Genomic DNA, 15,587 nt, shown 5'->3' with positions numbered 1-15,587 from the left:
CAAATAAGAAAATGGAGCAAGTATTTAAAAACGGCCGAAAAAAAAAGTGGAGCAAGTATTGAAAAACGGAGGGAGTATCAACCAAATCTCTGTATTGAGATTTGAAGGAAAATGGAAGTTCACCTTCTCTCTTCTCTCATCTCCCTTTCCCTTCACTCTTTTTCCTTCCCCTCCCTTTCCCTGCACTATTGTTATTCAAACATGGTCGATCAGCCCCCTTTTCCTCTCTTCAAACCTCCTTACTAGCCACTAGTGGCCTTCCACCTCCTTACCTCTTTTCTTCCCCATCACAGTAGCCTCCTTCTCCCCACTGCTCCACATCAACCCACTTAAAAACTCATAACTCATAACCTCTCTTTAAAACCTCCCTGAATTCCAGCCCACCCGCCTAAAAGCCACAAACAAAAGCCAAAGTTTCGAGGCTGGGTTTTTCTGGTGGTTTCAATGGAAGTAGGGTAGGCTGGGGTTTCCAATGGTTTTGGGGAGGAAGGGGATTCATTTCAAAAACAGTGTGGAGTTTTGCTTATTAAAAAATATCTCGATTTAACACGTACAAAATGAGATACTTTTGATTTTTTTAGTCAATTTTGACTTTAAACCGTTCCATGTAGAATAAAAATTAGATTTCTTAATGGATAATGATTGAAAAAATTTGTTAATTTAGTTAAGAAAATGTCATATGATGGAACAAAAATTGTTTGTCCGGTGCAAGCTCATTGTTTCGCTAACCAAAAAAAAAAAAAAAAAAAAGGAAAAGACTGTAATAGGTAGGGTTTTAGAATAGGGTTTATGGTGAGGGCAAGAAGAAGAAGAGAAGAGAAGAGAAGAGGAAAGAAGAGTGAAACATGGGTGAGTTGAAGAAGGATGACATCCTTAAAGACAACAACAGTGATAAGTCCGACTCCATAACCTCACTATCTCTTACTCACAAAGCACTCTCATCTGTACGGACACCAATCTCCCGTATCTTCAATTTGGGGTTATCTCCATTTTCGGACTTTCGTCTAATCAAAGTCTTCAATTGGTTTCAGGTTTCTTGCTTAAGCGATTTCAACAAACTCCAGAGACTTGACCTCTCATTCAACAGTTTAACTTCACTCAAGGTTCATTACATCATTTTTTTTTAATTGTAATTCAACATCACTTTTTATTTTAATTTTTTTTTCTTCTGATTTCCAATTGCAATTTTTTTAGGGTTTGGAGTCGTGCTACAATTTGAAATGGTTATCTGTGCAACAAAACAAGCTTCTCAACTTGAATGGCATCCAAGCCCTCACTAATCTCGCTGTATTCTTTCTTTCTACTGCTTAATCTTACAATCCTTTTTGTACTACTTAATTGCCTTTTTTTTTATTTACCTTTTTTTTTTTTTTTTTTTTTTCCCCTGTGTATTCTGGTTAATTAGGTGTTTAATGCTGGAAAAAATAAACTTAAATCTATGGACGAGGTTAAAAATCTCGTTAAGTTACGTGCTTTGATATTAAATGGTGAGTTCTTACATCTCACTCAACTTTTGATTTAACTTATTTTGTCCACGATATTCCAGGAATGAATGTATCTTCAATTGCTTGTTTCTCTTCACATTTTTTTTTTTTTTTTTTGCAGACAATGATATTGAATCAATATCTGGGCTTGACCAACTAATTGAATTGAATACTCTTGGTAACTTTCTGTTGCTCAACCATTTATCTGTTTCATGGATGATATATCTTCTGTTTGTATTCAACATTTAAGCTTTTATAATATGGTTTATTGCCAGTGTCCTAATTCCGTAGTGTGATTTTGTAATTTTGCCTTGTTTTCATATGTTTTTGGCTTTGGTATTGTTTCTTTTAGTCTCTCACATCATATTCCAATGTCCCTGTGATGACTCCTCCTAGGTCTCCTTTCCTGCTGCCTTATGGTAGATGTAAAGATAGAAGTATTACAGGCAAGTCATCCGTTAGAGAGGAATTCGAGGTGGCTGAGAAAGGGTTAGAAATGTAAGGGAAGACCGTGATTGTGATAACAAAATTGGGAGAGAGAGCAAGAATCATTGGGATTTCGTGATGCTGTTTTCTGTTTGGGAGAGAACTAAGCCTCTTGAACTCTTAGATTGGTGTACCCAACCATTCATTCGTCTATCAAAATGTCCACTTTATTCTACTTTTTCCCTGCTTAGAAACTGATAATTGCTTAATTACTCTGTTTATGCTTCATCTGTTAATTCTGATTTATTACAGTCTTGTGTCAGTTGTTGGCATATCTAGATGAATTGGTGTTTGCTTTGCTTTGCTTTATTGCAATAATTTTAATGAGGCTTGCCTTTTTGTCATCAATATCAGTTTTAAACGAAATACTATGACTAATGAACCAAGTTTCCTATACTTGGCTTGTTTATCTTCATTGTAGTTCTATCTCGAAATCCAATCCGTACAGTAGGCAATTCACTGGCCAAGCAGAAATCGATTGTAAAGGTGAGCAGATTTAAATACAAATTTATATCATATCAGAGCATCCACTAGGTTAGGTTGTAATTATCTTTACGTGGGACTTCAGATTTCTCTCTCTAACTGCCAACTAGAAGATATTGACAATTCAATCAAGGCTTGCACTGGACTTCAGCAACTGCGCCTTGCTCATAATGATATTAAGGTGTATGCTCGACTCCTTGTCTCTTCCAGAGTTTTAAATCAACCATTTCTATGCCTATATATATGTTTCTGGCTAAGTGGAGTTTGTATGGAGTTGCTACAGTATGTTTATCTTTATATTATTCTGGATTTACTTTGTCTTCTGTCCCCATTAATTTAGTTAGAATACACACTATAACTTACACTTTGTATCTCATATACTCTTTGGACAGACTCTTCCTGAGGGGCTGGCTTATTGTAAGAAACTCCAAATTCTGGACTTAGGAAACAACATGATTTCAAGGTGGTCTGACCTGGAGGTATGCAGTTCCCCCCCCCCCCCCCCCCTCTCTCTCTCTCTCTCTCGTCATTTGTGATATTTGGATCATGGTTTTGGCACATTTGCAGGTACTTTCTTCATTGCATAACTTGAAAAACCTTAACCTACATGGAAATCCAATAGCTGAGAAGGCCAAGCTCATAAAAAAGGTAATAACACTTTTTTTAAGTCTTTAGGAATGTATGTTTGCATTCACCGAAGCCACTTACTCTATGGATATTTGTTGGCCCAGTTGGGTGAATAGATACTTAGGAAAAACGTGATTTACTTAGTACAATAGTGCATGGGTTGTGTGCTGCTCTTAATTAATGTGGATCTTGCCATCTCGATGAACCCTTTAGATGGATTGAAGGATTTATGTGAAATAAATGGTGATTCGATGGATCTTTGTAAGAAGCATACTTAGAATCATCGGTCCATCAAAATGCTCCCACCGTACTGATTTTTTCTTCTTCTTGCAACTCACTTTTTTCTCCTTACTAGAAGCACCAGAAGATGTTTTTTTTTTCTTTTTCGATTGCATTTCCTTCTCTAATACATCATCATTATCCATGTCTGCATTCTCATCAAAACTTCATGGTTTATTGGCCTTATTCTACAAGACAAAATCCATAAAAATAATAATATGAACACTACAATTTACAGCATAATGCCATAATGTAAATAACAGCAGCATAATTTTGCGGGAAACCTAAATTCAAACACAAAGAGGGCCAGTGATTAATGAAATCCAAAAGCCTTTGACCCAGTGTTGCCTTGTTTTTATGCTTGTGCTGTTATAACTTTATAGATATTGTGTCGTTGCATGCATATTAGCACCTCAAACTCACCAGGCGCTATAAGAAACTCATTATATGATCCCGTTTGTGCCCGAAATGACTACTTGGCTATTACAAGCCATGATCACCCACTTTGTCATCAAGAGGCGTGAGCGCCCCTTGAAATGCAGACAATTGCTTGTGTTGCTTTGTGCTCACAAGCACCATTTTCCTTGCGTCCTCGCAGTTGAAAGGCAATAGTGCGCTTTGTGATCCGATTTTAAAATACTCGAACTATGACACTTAGCCTACGACACATGTCCTTGGGGGCCTTATTGTAAGACGACAGTCGGGCAGCGGTTGCCTGCATTATTTCTAGATAATGGCTTAGAGGTGTTTATAAATCCAAGAATTTCACCTTTTAATCATCAATCCAACAATAGGTGTTCTAAAATTACAAATGTTGACAAAGAAAGGATAAGATTAATTTAATACTTTGAAATAGAAGTCATCCTTCCTCAAAAAAAGTTCTAGTAATAAATTACTTGACTCTTTCAACCAAAGAATCTTCTCCCCTTTTCACTCTCTTCTTCACGAACAATTTTTCTCCTATTTTTGTGCTCTTTCACCTATGTTTAAGTGTATTTTGTGAATTTTATTATTGCTGTGTGTAATGCTTTCATGGTCTGTTGAAAGACATAATGGCCTAATGGGGATAAGAGTAATGAAAAAGGCAAAGATTGCTTTAGTTATTATGTATGCATTAATAGGTGAAAAGGGGGAAAATAAGAAAAGAGAGAAAAGTTAGGGAAATTTCTTAAAGTGAAGTGCATGTGAAGGGGACAAACGATTTCTGATCAATGTTATTATGGCTTAATGGTCTCCAGGAGCAACTTAAGTCATCATATAGCTGCTGGTGAATTTTCTTTCTTTAAAATACCAATTTGGTTGATTGGTCATGGTTCTTAGAGGTTGAACCTTGTGGCAACGATATTAACATCTAGGTTACCAACATTGCTCCAGCTCTTAACATGAACCCTCTTAGTCTGTTAACAAAAGCTCAAAAAAATAAGACAAAGTCAATAGCCAGCATGTTAAAGCAACCTGATTATAGAATGGTCAAATGGAATAAATCAAATAACAAATAATGTTTACAAACTAGATATGAATCCTAATAAGCGCCTTAAGCCCTTTAAGACATAGACGGTTCTCGCGTACAAGTTAGCCACAACACACCCTGGTCTCATGATTGCTCTAGAGAGTAGTCCACCGTTACTCTCATAGGAGGTGGCTAGCCCCCACAATCATGTAAGTGAGTTTCATCAAGTGCGTACTGCTCACACCACCCAAACTGGGGCTATGAAACTCATTAAGGATATAACATCCAACCTCAACTTCTGCAGTATATGCAATGCTAAGGGACATAACATACAAAAGTGCTCATACAATCAAACATTTTAGTGAATTACTGAGTATATAATCATTAATTGATTTCGTTTGACCCATTGTTAGTGGATTGATTATGTGATCACTGGTGCTTCTGATGCTTTTAATATTATCTATTGTTGCAAGCTTCTTCTGTGGTTCTAGTTCTACTCAATGTATGTTGAGAAATTGATTGTTTTGGGAAAAAATATTGATTGCAGGTTAAAAAGTTAGTTCCCAGTTTGGAGATACTCAACTCTAAAAAAATGGATATGTTATGCTCTAAGAATGATCAGAAAGTTGAGTGTGCTGTGATTAGTGTAGGAAATGAGCGTAAACCTTCAAAGAAAAAGGATAATGATGTGAAGCATTGGATTACTAATTCCAACAACAGTGTAGATGCCAATTCTGATAAACAAGTGAACCAAAAAGGGGTGAATAATGACCATAAGCTTGCAAAGTCTGGAGTACTTGAAGACGATAGCTACTTTATGACAGAGAAGTCTAGCGGGAACTTAAATCTAGAACTCAATGCCAATGTATTCAATGAAAAAGAATATTCATTTGGCAAGAAAAGAGATCAGAAAAATTCTAGAAAAGCTAAATCAAATGAAGTTGCTGAAGTGGAGCCTGATGTGGCACATATTGTTAGTAAGAAGGATCATAAGAAAAAGGATAAGCATGTGGAGAAAGAAGATCAAGTACAAAAGGCTGACAAAACTATGAATGATAAAAGATCAAAAAGAAAGGTAGAACATCTGGATGTTATTGATGATAAGGAAACTCCATTTGCAGAACTTGTAGCTTATGATGCCACAGGGAGTATGAATCCTAATACCGGGCAAAGAAGAGGCAGCCAAGGTGTTGGGAAGTTTGACACAATTAGTGCTCTGGTTACTTATCCAGCAAAGAAAAAGAAAACCAAGAATAAAGGTGCTGAAGCTTCTGTGCTTCAGTCCTTGATGCCAGAAATTGGGCTGGGCGGGCCATCAGCATGGAATGATGCTGAAGAGTGACTGGTGAAATTGTCCAAGCATAGCTATTCATTCTGTTGAAGCCAAGCTCTATTTGAAACTAATTGTTAGTCTTTTTTTGTTGGTCCATTACAGTATCACTTGTATGTTGTATCATTTGCTCAGCTCACTCAGCTAAAAGATCTTGCCTACACTGAAGATGCAGGTACTGCAGGTGTAGACTTTAATTGTCTTCTTTTACTGTGCTCAGTTATTGATTGAACCAAACTATTTTTGTATCACTATAGAGGTCAAGTATATGATCTGATAGGTTCTCTCCTGGATCATTCTTTCCATCCTAGTTGTTGGTGTTGGTGTTAACCCTGCTAATGCCACTTGTCAGATACATGTCTTTTGATCGAGAAAAAATTGAGTTGATTTAGTAACAATAATGAAAAATGAGATGTAACAAGTGCTTCCATATATATAGATCTTATCAATACCCAGGATAAAGCACTTGCGAATTTGCAATTGATGCTGTCCCTGGAGAAAAGGATGCTTGCACCTCTTGCAAATATCTTGTTTTATAATGTTAATCTTACTCGTACTAGATAGGATTATGAAGAATGTGTAAATCTGTTTTTTCTCCTGCTTTTAATAGAACACAGATTTGGTTTTGAAATTGTGAAGTGGAGCTGCTGCACCCGCCACCTTCTTAGTCAATAGAGCAGCAGGTTCCGCGCTTCCTAGCTCAATAGTTCCTCAGACCTTAATACTTAATACATACGCTGCCATATAAACTATATAAAGTGAGTAAACATACAAAAGATGAGTTTATTAAATAAGTAAATAGGGTTTAAATTATGTTTAGATCAACGCATTTTATTTAATCAAAAAAGAATTTTCCTTTGTCTCGTAGAATTTGTATCTTTCATTGTCCATCCCTATTTGATGGTGGTTTTTTTTTTTTTTACTCCGTATTTTTTATATACTCGTAATTCGGAAATTTATTGGCCACATGGAAGAATTCCTGTTATGTGGGATGAGATAAGAGAGTCCCAAGTATAGACACTTGATACTAAAGCTCTGATTTTGTTAACATATATAGTGTTGTAAAATTTTATCCACAAATACACGTGTCCAAAATCCATTGACCAGAGAATAATCCATGAAATCCTTTCTCTAATCCACTTCATCGTAAAATATCTGAGTCAGTCCCCATTTGAAGGAAAAGAAAAAAAACGAGAGAACAGAATTGGAGAGTGAGTAATCAGACACAAAAATGGCGGCCAACTGTAGTTTTGCAGGCAGTTCAACTGTCATTGGTTTGGGCACCTCTACTCTCTCTCGCTCTTCCTCTAAATCTACTTCCTTTACTTCAGGTAATCCTTCTTATCTACATTATTATGTATTGCTTGTAAAATTATTGGCAATTGGATATAAATAAATAGCTCGAACTCGGGTATGATCTGATCTAATCTAATCGCATTCTTTTCTATACGTATATTAATTCAGGCTTCTTGAAGTCAAAAGTAGCAGCAAGGAACCCTCTCAGCCTAGCTTGTGCTACGTCAGGAGGAAAATTTACGTGGTAACTTATCTACTTTACGTAGTTTTTTTTTTTACATTTCGGGATTTTCTGTCATCAAATTATGACATGAATACATGATACACATCACTATTCTTATATTTATTTTATTTGTTAATAGATCCCTTGCTATATAGGTAACTACCCATTGAATTGTGAATCTTTACAAGCTTAGCAGTTAGCACCCTAAGTAGGGGGTGATATATGACATGGGTTGAATTTCATCGACAATTACTTTTCTTTGTGGCTTTATAGACTCTTAAAAGACGGAGAAGGTCGTGTCATACAATTGTTGATTGAATGTAATTGTTAATTGTATTTAGATAATCATTGGTATTTTGATACTACGTATCATCGATCGCTGCAAATGAGATAAATAGTAAGAGTGGTGAAAATTCATTCATGTGATCAGACTTAAGCTAGTTTTACTTTTCTTTATTGCTCTAGAGAATATGCATGTGAAATAAATCGAAAATAAATACGGAGTACGTGTAGCGTATAATAAACAAAAAGAAGTGATTGTAAATGAAAAAAAAAAATTATATTTTTAGAGTGAATAAAACACAAGGGTCCAGGTTAGTCGACCTCAAATTGTGTTAGAGATATAAGATATCGGAAAATATATGTACTATATATTCTGATATCTCATATCTCTAACAAATTGTTTTTTCATAAAAACAAATTGTTTTAAGACTAAGGTGCTTTGTTGTTATTTTTGTTGAACCACAAGGGTAATATTATAATATAGATAGGTGGAAAGGGAGATTTGATTTTGTGACTTACTATACAAACCCTCCGTTTTAGATGCTAGCCCAAGACCTCATTGGTATTATAAACGAAAATTGTAACCATATAGAACTATAGAAGTAGTATTTAGTTATTTACCTTTTAACAATAAGTTGTAATACTCTCATTTGACAAATTGATAGCATTGTCTTTGCCTGTGCTCTTACCTTATACTATGTAATATAGTTTTCTTGGTGACATATTTGTTGTCTAGAAAAGTAATACGAAGTTCTAAAATTAATTTGTATGGTGTAGCTTTGAAAGAAATTGGCTGAGGACAGACTTCAATGTGATCGGGTTTGGGTTGATTGGATGGATGGCTCCATCAAGCGTACCGGCCATTAATGGAAACAGCCTCACAGGTCTCTTCTTCTCAAGCATTGGGGAGGAGTTGTCTCACTTTCCCACCCCTCCTGCCCTTACTTCTCAGTTCTGGTGAGTATCTTTACTTTTGATCAGCTAATTATTATTTTTATACTTGGTATATGTTCCGTAGATTATGATAATTGTAAGGAAACTTAAAAATTTTACAAGAGTAAATGTCTTGTTAATGAATGTAAATATTGATATTCTACGCGCTGTGTACATGAAATGGCCGGAATAGGTTGTGGATGGTATTGTGGCATCTGGGGCTGTTCTTGTGCCTCACATTTGGGCAGATTGGCTTCAAGGGGAGGACTGAAGAATACTTTTGAGTTTAAACATGTGAAGATGCATCATATGTTCATGCATGCCTCATTCTCTGCTTATTATGTAATGTAACTGTTTATTATGTAATGTATATGCTTATTATGCATGATGATGAATTACGTACAAATCCTGCACTCTAGTCTCTCTACTTGTTATGTACTCTACTAACTATCTCTTGCCTGCTTGATGAGATCCATAATGAAAACAGTCATTTTCAAAAAATTAAAAAAAAAAAAAAAATGCTATGTATTCTCTCACAATAAACTTTATCAGATTATTTGTATTCATTTTGGGGAGTTTAAATAATTCAAAAGTTGAGTAAGAGTATGAAATTTTTCGTGGAATATTAATGATTGGCTATTTCGTTTAAATATGCAGCCAAGAACTTTTTACAAATCCAATTTTCCAACTTTATAACTTAGATTACTAAATGAACTTTAATGATTGGCTATTTCGTTTAAATAATGGCTGTTTGGGTCATTTCACAATCATCGTAGTCAATCAGTTTCTTTTGCAAACCCAACATTCAGAATAAGCTTTGCTCTTGTCAAAAAAAAAAAAAAACATTCAGAATAAGAAAACTACGTAGAATCTTTAATTGTCTCTTATAGCTTTGCAAGAAACATCTCTTTTTTTTAAAAAAAAAAAGAGTCTGCCAGGGAAAGCCTATCATCAACTTTAGTATGAGTACTCCTATGTTAGGCAGTTTCCTAGTCAACAAATCAACATTTAACAACATTTTGTGCCTATGATATACAAATACAAGTGGGAATAGGGATGTTAATAGGGCGAAACAAATACGCTTAAAGAAAAGCACAAACCTGGATAATTGCTAGGCTCAGCGCCCACGAAGCAGAAAGAGAAGGACGACGAAGGTAAACAACATATTAATAAGGTTAATTTTGGGAATAGGGAGAGCCATGTGATGATATTCTCTTACCTAATAACTTTAGTTTGATTATCATCTATTAGAACTAATCCAATATTTTGATTAGAAACAACTGTGAGGCTCCATGTGACGACATAGATAGAGATTACATTATTGAATATCAGAATATTGATGCTACCTCAACAACATTCCTTGAGATCCATGTGGTATCCGAACTTGGCCGCAGTCAAGTGAACTTATATACAAACTACATGTCAATTTAAAATGTCTAATATACGAAGCATTATTTAACTAAATAAGCACTCTTTTTTTTGACAACCACTAAATAAGCACTCTTTAAGATATTGGGCATATTGCTATAACATTGCATTTTTATAATTAGAGAGAAGGATTGAATACTAATAAAACATTCACGGGCTTTCAGAAAATGCAATAATTGTAGGAAATTATATGTTGCAAGTGTGTTAAACATTGGCTAAGAAATTAAATCGCCCTATAGTAAATATGGATGACAAAGAAAAAACATCGGCTAATATCATGCAATTGCTTAAGTATATAATTGTGTGTAATTTTACAAAATTACTCCATATTTTTTTTTGGAAAAAACTTACTAAAAACAGAGGGAGTACGATTTAATCAATTTACTGTTTGAAAACAGTCAATTTAAACGGCTAGTGGGTTCTAAAGTTTTAGGTTTGAACGGTACGGTCATTAACAATTTAAATTGTATTCGATTCTATTCAATTTTAGGTTGGATTTGAACAATTTGATTTTTATGGGGTTATGATTCTTATACAATTTAACACTAAATGGATTTATTTGGTTTTGAATTGACTAAAAAACGATTTTTGATTTTTCTCAATTTGGTTCTCATTTAGACTAGTCAGTTTTGAATAATTAAACGATGTCGATTTGAAATTTAAAAATGCTATATGGAGCACTAGAGTCTAGACTAGTAGTGGTCTAGTAAGTAATGAAAGACATAGAATAACAAATACTACCTCCATTACATATTATTTGCAACGATTTGACATAAAGTAGAGAGGAAAAATATCCAATCATTACAAATAATATGTAACGGAGATAGTATATGAAGTCCATGCAGATGGGGCCGATTCGATGGGCCGCTTAATATGGTACGAGTATAAAATACAAAAACCAATTAAAAGGGAAAATGTATGTACCGTGGGGCCTCAAGGGTTTGTATGATGTGAATCCAAATAATTTTGAAATCCAAAAATACCAGCTATGAATTCACCATATTTCAGCAGAACTGATGGGACCCAACCCCTCGTGGCCTGTTATATTTCTGCCCTACCATTCCCTAATCTTTTCTTGGCTCCTTCTTACCAGTTTTTATTACATTCCTATTCTTAGAGCTACTCGTATGTATGCTATGGCCACTTGAGAGTAATAGCCACAAATCACAATTACTCCCCATCCCTGTAATTTTGTTCAATAACGCACAAATAATGAGAATATCTCAAAATCACCAGAAATCGGGAGAGAAGTTTTAATCACTTAAGATATCCTTTACCCAACAATTACATTTATTTGACAACATTAGTATTATCATTGTATGCTGAGTCACATACTCCTTACTCCTCTAGGGCTACAAATGAAATACGTTGAACCAGATCAATCAAGATCCAGACACCAAAACACAAATACACATGCACCTCTCCTAATTCCTATAGAATATTGATGGGTTCGCTGCTCACGTGCATGTCACGTCCTCAAACTCTTAAAATTATGAAGCCAAATTCAAAGCCTTAATCACAAACACAATCACAAATTGTACTTTCTCTTTCTTTTAACTTTGTTTCTTAAACTTTGATTTCGGTTGGTTTCCCTCTCAAGGCATCCAAAAACACATTCTCACATACTGTATTCTATTAATCATCCCCACTTAAGTTCCATTCTTTTAAAAGGTTTCTATTGTAGGGTCAACAATTATTTTTACCCCCTTTTGTTTTTTTTTTTTAATTGATGATTTAGTAAATCTATGTTATTTGATCTTATACACTTTTAAAGAAAGAAAGAAAGCAAGCTAGCTGTACAAGTAGTAGTATTATTATCAAGTGTACTGTACTAAAAACACAACATAGTCCTCCATAAAAACCAGGGGAGAGAGAGAGAATTATGATCATAATAATTAAAACCAAGTTGAGGATAATAGATTATTTGAAAGAAGCAGGAAGAGAAATTTAGAGAATAATAATGCCAAGGCAAAATCAACAGCATTGCAAAATCAGGAAAAGGGTGTCATCATCGTCGTCATCCTCTTCAGTGGTGAAGAAGAAGAATTACAAATTGAAAAAGGGCGTTTTGGTAGGGAAACTCATTATGGCATCAGGTTCAGAGTCACCTTTGCAGAATTTTGATACCAATAATAATACTAATAATTATTACTATAACAATGTTAATAGTAATAATATTAAGGGGAAAGAGGGTTTTTCAGCACGAAAATTGGCTGCTACTTTGTGGGAAATAAATGGATTTCATTCACCTGCTCGACTGAAAGAGGAAATCTTGGAGGAAAAAAGAGTTAGAAGCAGCAACAACCACCCTCATACCCCTGTTTGTGACCAGGTTAGTATCAATACATTTTTAACCTCTGTTTAATTATTTTACATTTGGTTTGATTTGTTTGCTTGTTGAATAGCTACAGATTGATGGATCTAAAGTGGGAGGTCACAGGAGAAGATCTTCTGCAACTTCCCAGAAACTTGAGATTACAGGAGGAGGCGGCACTGAAACTCTCGGAAAAGCCACTTCCATTGAGGTAAGTTGTAGTATTAACACCTACAATTTTCATTGTATGATATGATGGTTTAGTCAATTTTGATGGACAAAGGTACATACATACATTTTTGTTGATCTGATCTCAGCTATGCAGGTATCGAGTCACATGGCCGGACTTGGAGAGAACAATATGAACGTCAAAACCCGTTTGAAGGATGTTAATAACAGCCTAATCGCCTCAAAAGAGCTTGTCAAGGTCTTGTTCCGAATTCTATCCCAAGAGGAGCAACATTCATCCAGGATAACCTTAGTCTCTGCTCTACGCGTTGAGCTTGATCGAGCAAGACTCCAAGTAGACAAGTTGATTCAAGATCAACGCTTTTATAGCAATCAAATGGATGCCCTTTTGAAGCACTTTGCTGAGGAAAAGGCAGCTTGGAAGAGCAGAGAGCGAGAGAGAATTCGAGAGGCTGTTTCATCCTTAGCAAGGGAGCTTGAGATAGAGAGAAAACTTAGGAGACAAGCAGAAAGGCTGAACAAGAAGCTAGGAATGGAGTTAGCTGATACAAAAGCTGATTTTACTACCGCGCTCAAGGAGCTTGACAGTGAGAAAAGGGCTAGGGAGATATTGGAGCAAACTTGTGATGAGTTAGCAAGAGGGATAGGAGAAGAGAGAGTTGAGGTGGAGGAATTGAAAAGAGAATCAGCAAAAGCAAGAGAAGAGGTTGAGAAAGAAAGACAAATGCTTCAATTGGCGGATGTCTTGCGTGAAGAGAGAGTCCAGATGAAGCTTTCAGAAGCTAGGTATGAATATGAGGAGAAAAACGCGGCATTGGAGAGATTAAAGAATGATATTGAAACCCACTTGAAAAGTAAAGAGAATGGTACCAATAATCTTGATGAAAAAACAGGCTTGAAGCATAATTTTTTGAGGACAATGCAAATGGGTGCATTGGAAAATGGAGGAGATCAAGGAGAAGGAGACTCAGGAGATTGCGAGCTCCACTCAATCGAACTAAACATGGACAATAATAACAGGAGCTACAAGTGGAGCTTTGCTTGTGAAGGTAACAATCAAGGTGACTCCAGAAGGGGTTCAATGGATGAAGTATTTAAGGGAAGGAGATCACTTTCTGAGAAAATTCAGTGGGAAAGTATTTGTTTGCAGAGAAAAACTTCAGATGGAGGCATAGAATGGGACTTCACTGCCAACAACAAGCTAGGAAGTATTAATGGATTTGATGTAGGAAGACCGTCCCAAGTTTGTGAAGTTGGTGCAACAAATGAAGACGTCGATGATGATGATGATGATGATGATGATGGTGATGAATCGTTCAAAAGGTATAGCCCAGTAGATAAATCTCATAGAATATCATCTTTTCATGGCTCACCAATCTCTACAGGAAACTCATCGCGGTTGAGAGAGGCTTGTAGTGCAATCTTGCAAGATTTAGCATCAAAGAGAGAACAGCTTCAACTCGAAGGCCAGTGTAGGGTAAACAACATATGATTGCTGGAATTCAGTACATTATAAAAATTACCAGATTTTAATTAAATTATACTTCGTACCATGTTTAATCTTACATACTACTATTGTTTTAATCTTTTCTGTATCTCCCGTTCTAGTTCAATGCTGCTTGCAATTCCTTTTCAGTAAAACTTTCATATTTCATATAACTTCTTTACCTTTGTAAAATTGAGAGGAGAGAGAGAGAGAAATATTGATCTTGTATTTGACATACTTACAAATTTTGTAGTGCGACACTATGTGAATACAAATTTTTTGTTGATATTAATATCTACGAATTACTTCATCTAGTTACATATTAATGGTGTCAAAAACTTACCTACCGACCTTTAAAAAAATAAAAAAATAAATAAATAAATAAATTCAAAATTAAACTTGTATGGACACAATAATTTATACATTTTGATTGTATGATTTCTTGCCAAGCTACCGTCGACAGATAAGTTCAAATGGCTTCTAATGATCTGGTTGCAATTTAAGAAGCAAATGTGGCAGGCAGGGCTTAATATCAAAATAAGACTTGCTTAGTACTATGGCATTTTGCACAAGGTTGAGCAGGAGCTGAATTGATTGTGTACATCATAAAGCTTATGCTAGAGCCCCTCACAGGCAACCCGGGGTAAAGTCTTAAGGGATACAACAATCTTACCATTAGACCAAGTACTACTTGTTGTAAAGGATTTCATATTGATTGTAAAGGATTGAACTATTGAATACTTCGTATTATGTAATTGTATTTTGGTACTGTACACGAGTCACAAGGTGAAAGGAAAAAGAAAAAGGCAAAAGAAAAAGAAGAGTTGCTGTAGATTTGAAGTAAAATTCAAGTAAAACAATGTTCAAAGATTCGGTCTAACCTGAAATTGAATGGATGAGCATCACCCACCTCCAGTACCATACCTTTTAAGGCTTTAATAATGTTTAAAATCAGTAAGTATGATAAGTTAATAAGAATGCAGATGCAGATTAATGAAATTTAATTTGTTGGCGCAATTTAATTTGCAACTGCAGATTTAAAGTTTGTACATGTCAGAAATAAAACAATAATGTTGAATTATTAATATAGTACTTGCATCAGTAAAGGCTAAGTTTTATTATATACTCCATATATAGCTGTACTGTATATGATAAATCTGGTGCAATAATTGTATTTTGGTGAACCTTGAGCAATAATGTCAACTTCTCAGTCCAAAGACAAAGGGGGGCTAGCTAGAAAAAACGATGAATAATTTCATAAATCATGTGATCCAATGACCTGGATCAGTGCAATATA

At 35.3% G+C, this 15,587-nt stretch overlaps 3 protein-coding genes across 5 annotated transcripts; all 3 read left to right on the top strand.

Moving 5' to 3' along the window:
- Positions 1–138: 138 nt before the first annotated feature.
- On the top strand, positions 139–6,444 carry LOC145570134 (uncharacterized). Of its 2 annotated transcripts, XM_081629137.1 has the most exons (10): positions 140–944; positions 1,032–1,103; positions 1,195–1,287; positions 1,406–1,487; positions 1,606–1,662; positions 2,392–2,456; positions 2,539–2,634; positions 2,846–2,932; positions 3,021–3,101; positions 5,357–6,444. In XM_081629137.1, exons 1-10 carry the CDS (start codon positions 846–848, stop codon positions 6,149–6,151), a joined length of 1,527 nt encoding a protein of 508 aa, XP_081485263.1. In that variant the 5' UTR covers positions 140–845; the 3' UTR covers positions 6,152–6,444. The 2 variants fall into 2 exon arrangements, with proteins under 2 accessions (XP_081485264.1, XP_081485263.1); XM_081629138.1 differs by lacking the exon at positions 1,606–1,662 and having other exon boundaries at positions 139–944.
- An 850-nt stretch (positions 6,445–7,294) lies between these two features.
- LOC145570135 (photosystem I subunit O-like) lies at positions 7,295–9,279 on the top strand. The gene is made up of 4 exons (XM_081629139.1): positions 7,295–7,470; positions 7,604–7,679; positions 8,718–8,897; positions 9,067–9,279. The coding sequence occupies exons 1-4, from the start codon at positions 7,371–7,373 to the stop codon at positions 9,155–9,157; spliced, it is 447 nt and encodes a 148-aa protein (XP_081485265.1). The 5' UTR covers positions 7,295–7,370; the 3' UTR covers positions 9,158–9,279.
- Positions 9,280–11,750: 2,471 nt separating this feature from the next.
- Positions 11,751–14,566, top strand: LOC145571749 (uncharacterized). 2 transcript variants are annotated; one of them, XM_081630779.1, is made up of 3 exons: positions 11,751–12,633; positions 12,713–12,826; positions 12,941–14,566. In XM_081630779.1, exons 1-3 carry the CDS (start codon positions 12,262–12,264, stop codon positions 14,294–14,296), a joined length of 1,842 nt encoding a protein of 613 aa, XP_081486905.1. In that variant the 5' UTR covers positions 11,751–12,261; the 3' UTR covers positions 14,297–14,566. The 2 variants fall into 2 exon arrangements, with proteins under 2 accessions (XP_081486905.1, XP_081486904.1); XM_081630778.1 differs by having other exon boundaries at positions 11,756–12,633; positions 12,707–12,826.
- Positions 14,567–15,587: the final 1,021 nt, after the last annotated feature.

The sequence above is a fragment of the Chenopodium album genome, chromosome 12 (assembly GCF_948465745.1).
Source record: "Chenopodium album chromosome 12, dcCheAlbu1.1, whole genome shotgun sequence".
In the NCBI taxonomy this organism is placed as follows: Eukaryota; Viridiplantae; Streptophyta; class Magnoliopsida; order Caryophyllales; family Amaranthaceae; genus Chenopodium; species Chenopodium album.
Note: the sequence above shows the minus strand (reverse complement) of the source record. Positions and strands in the feature narration are given on the sequence as shown.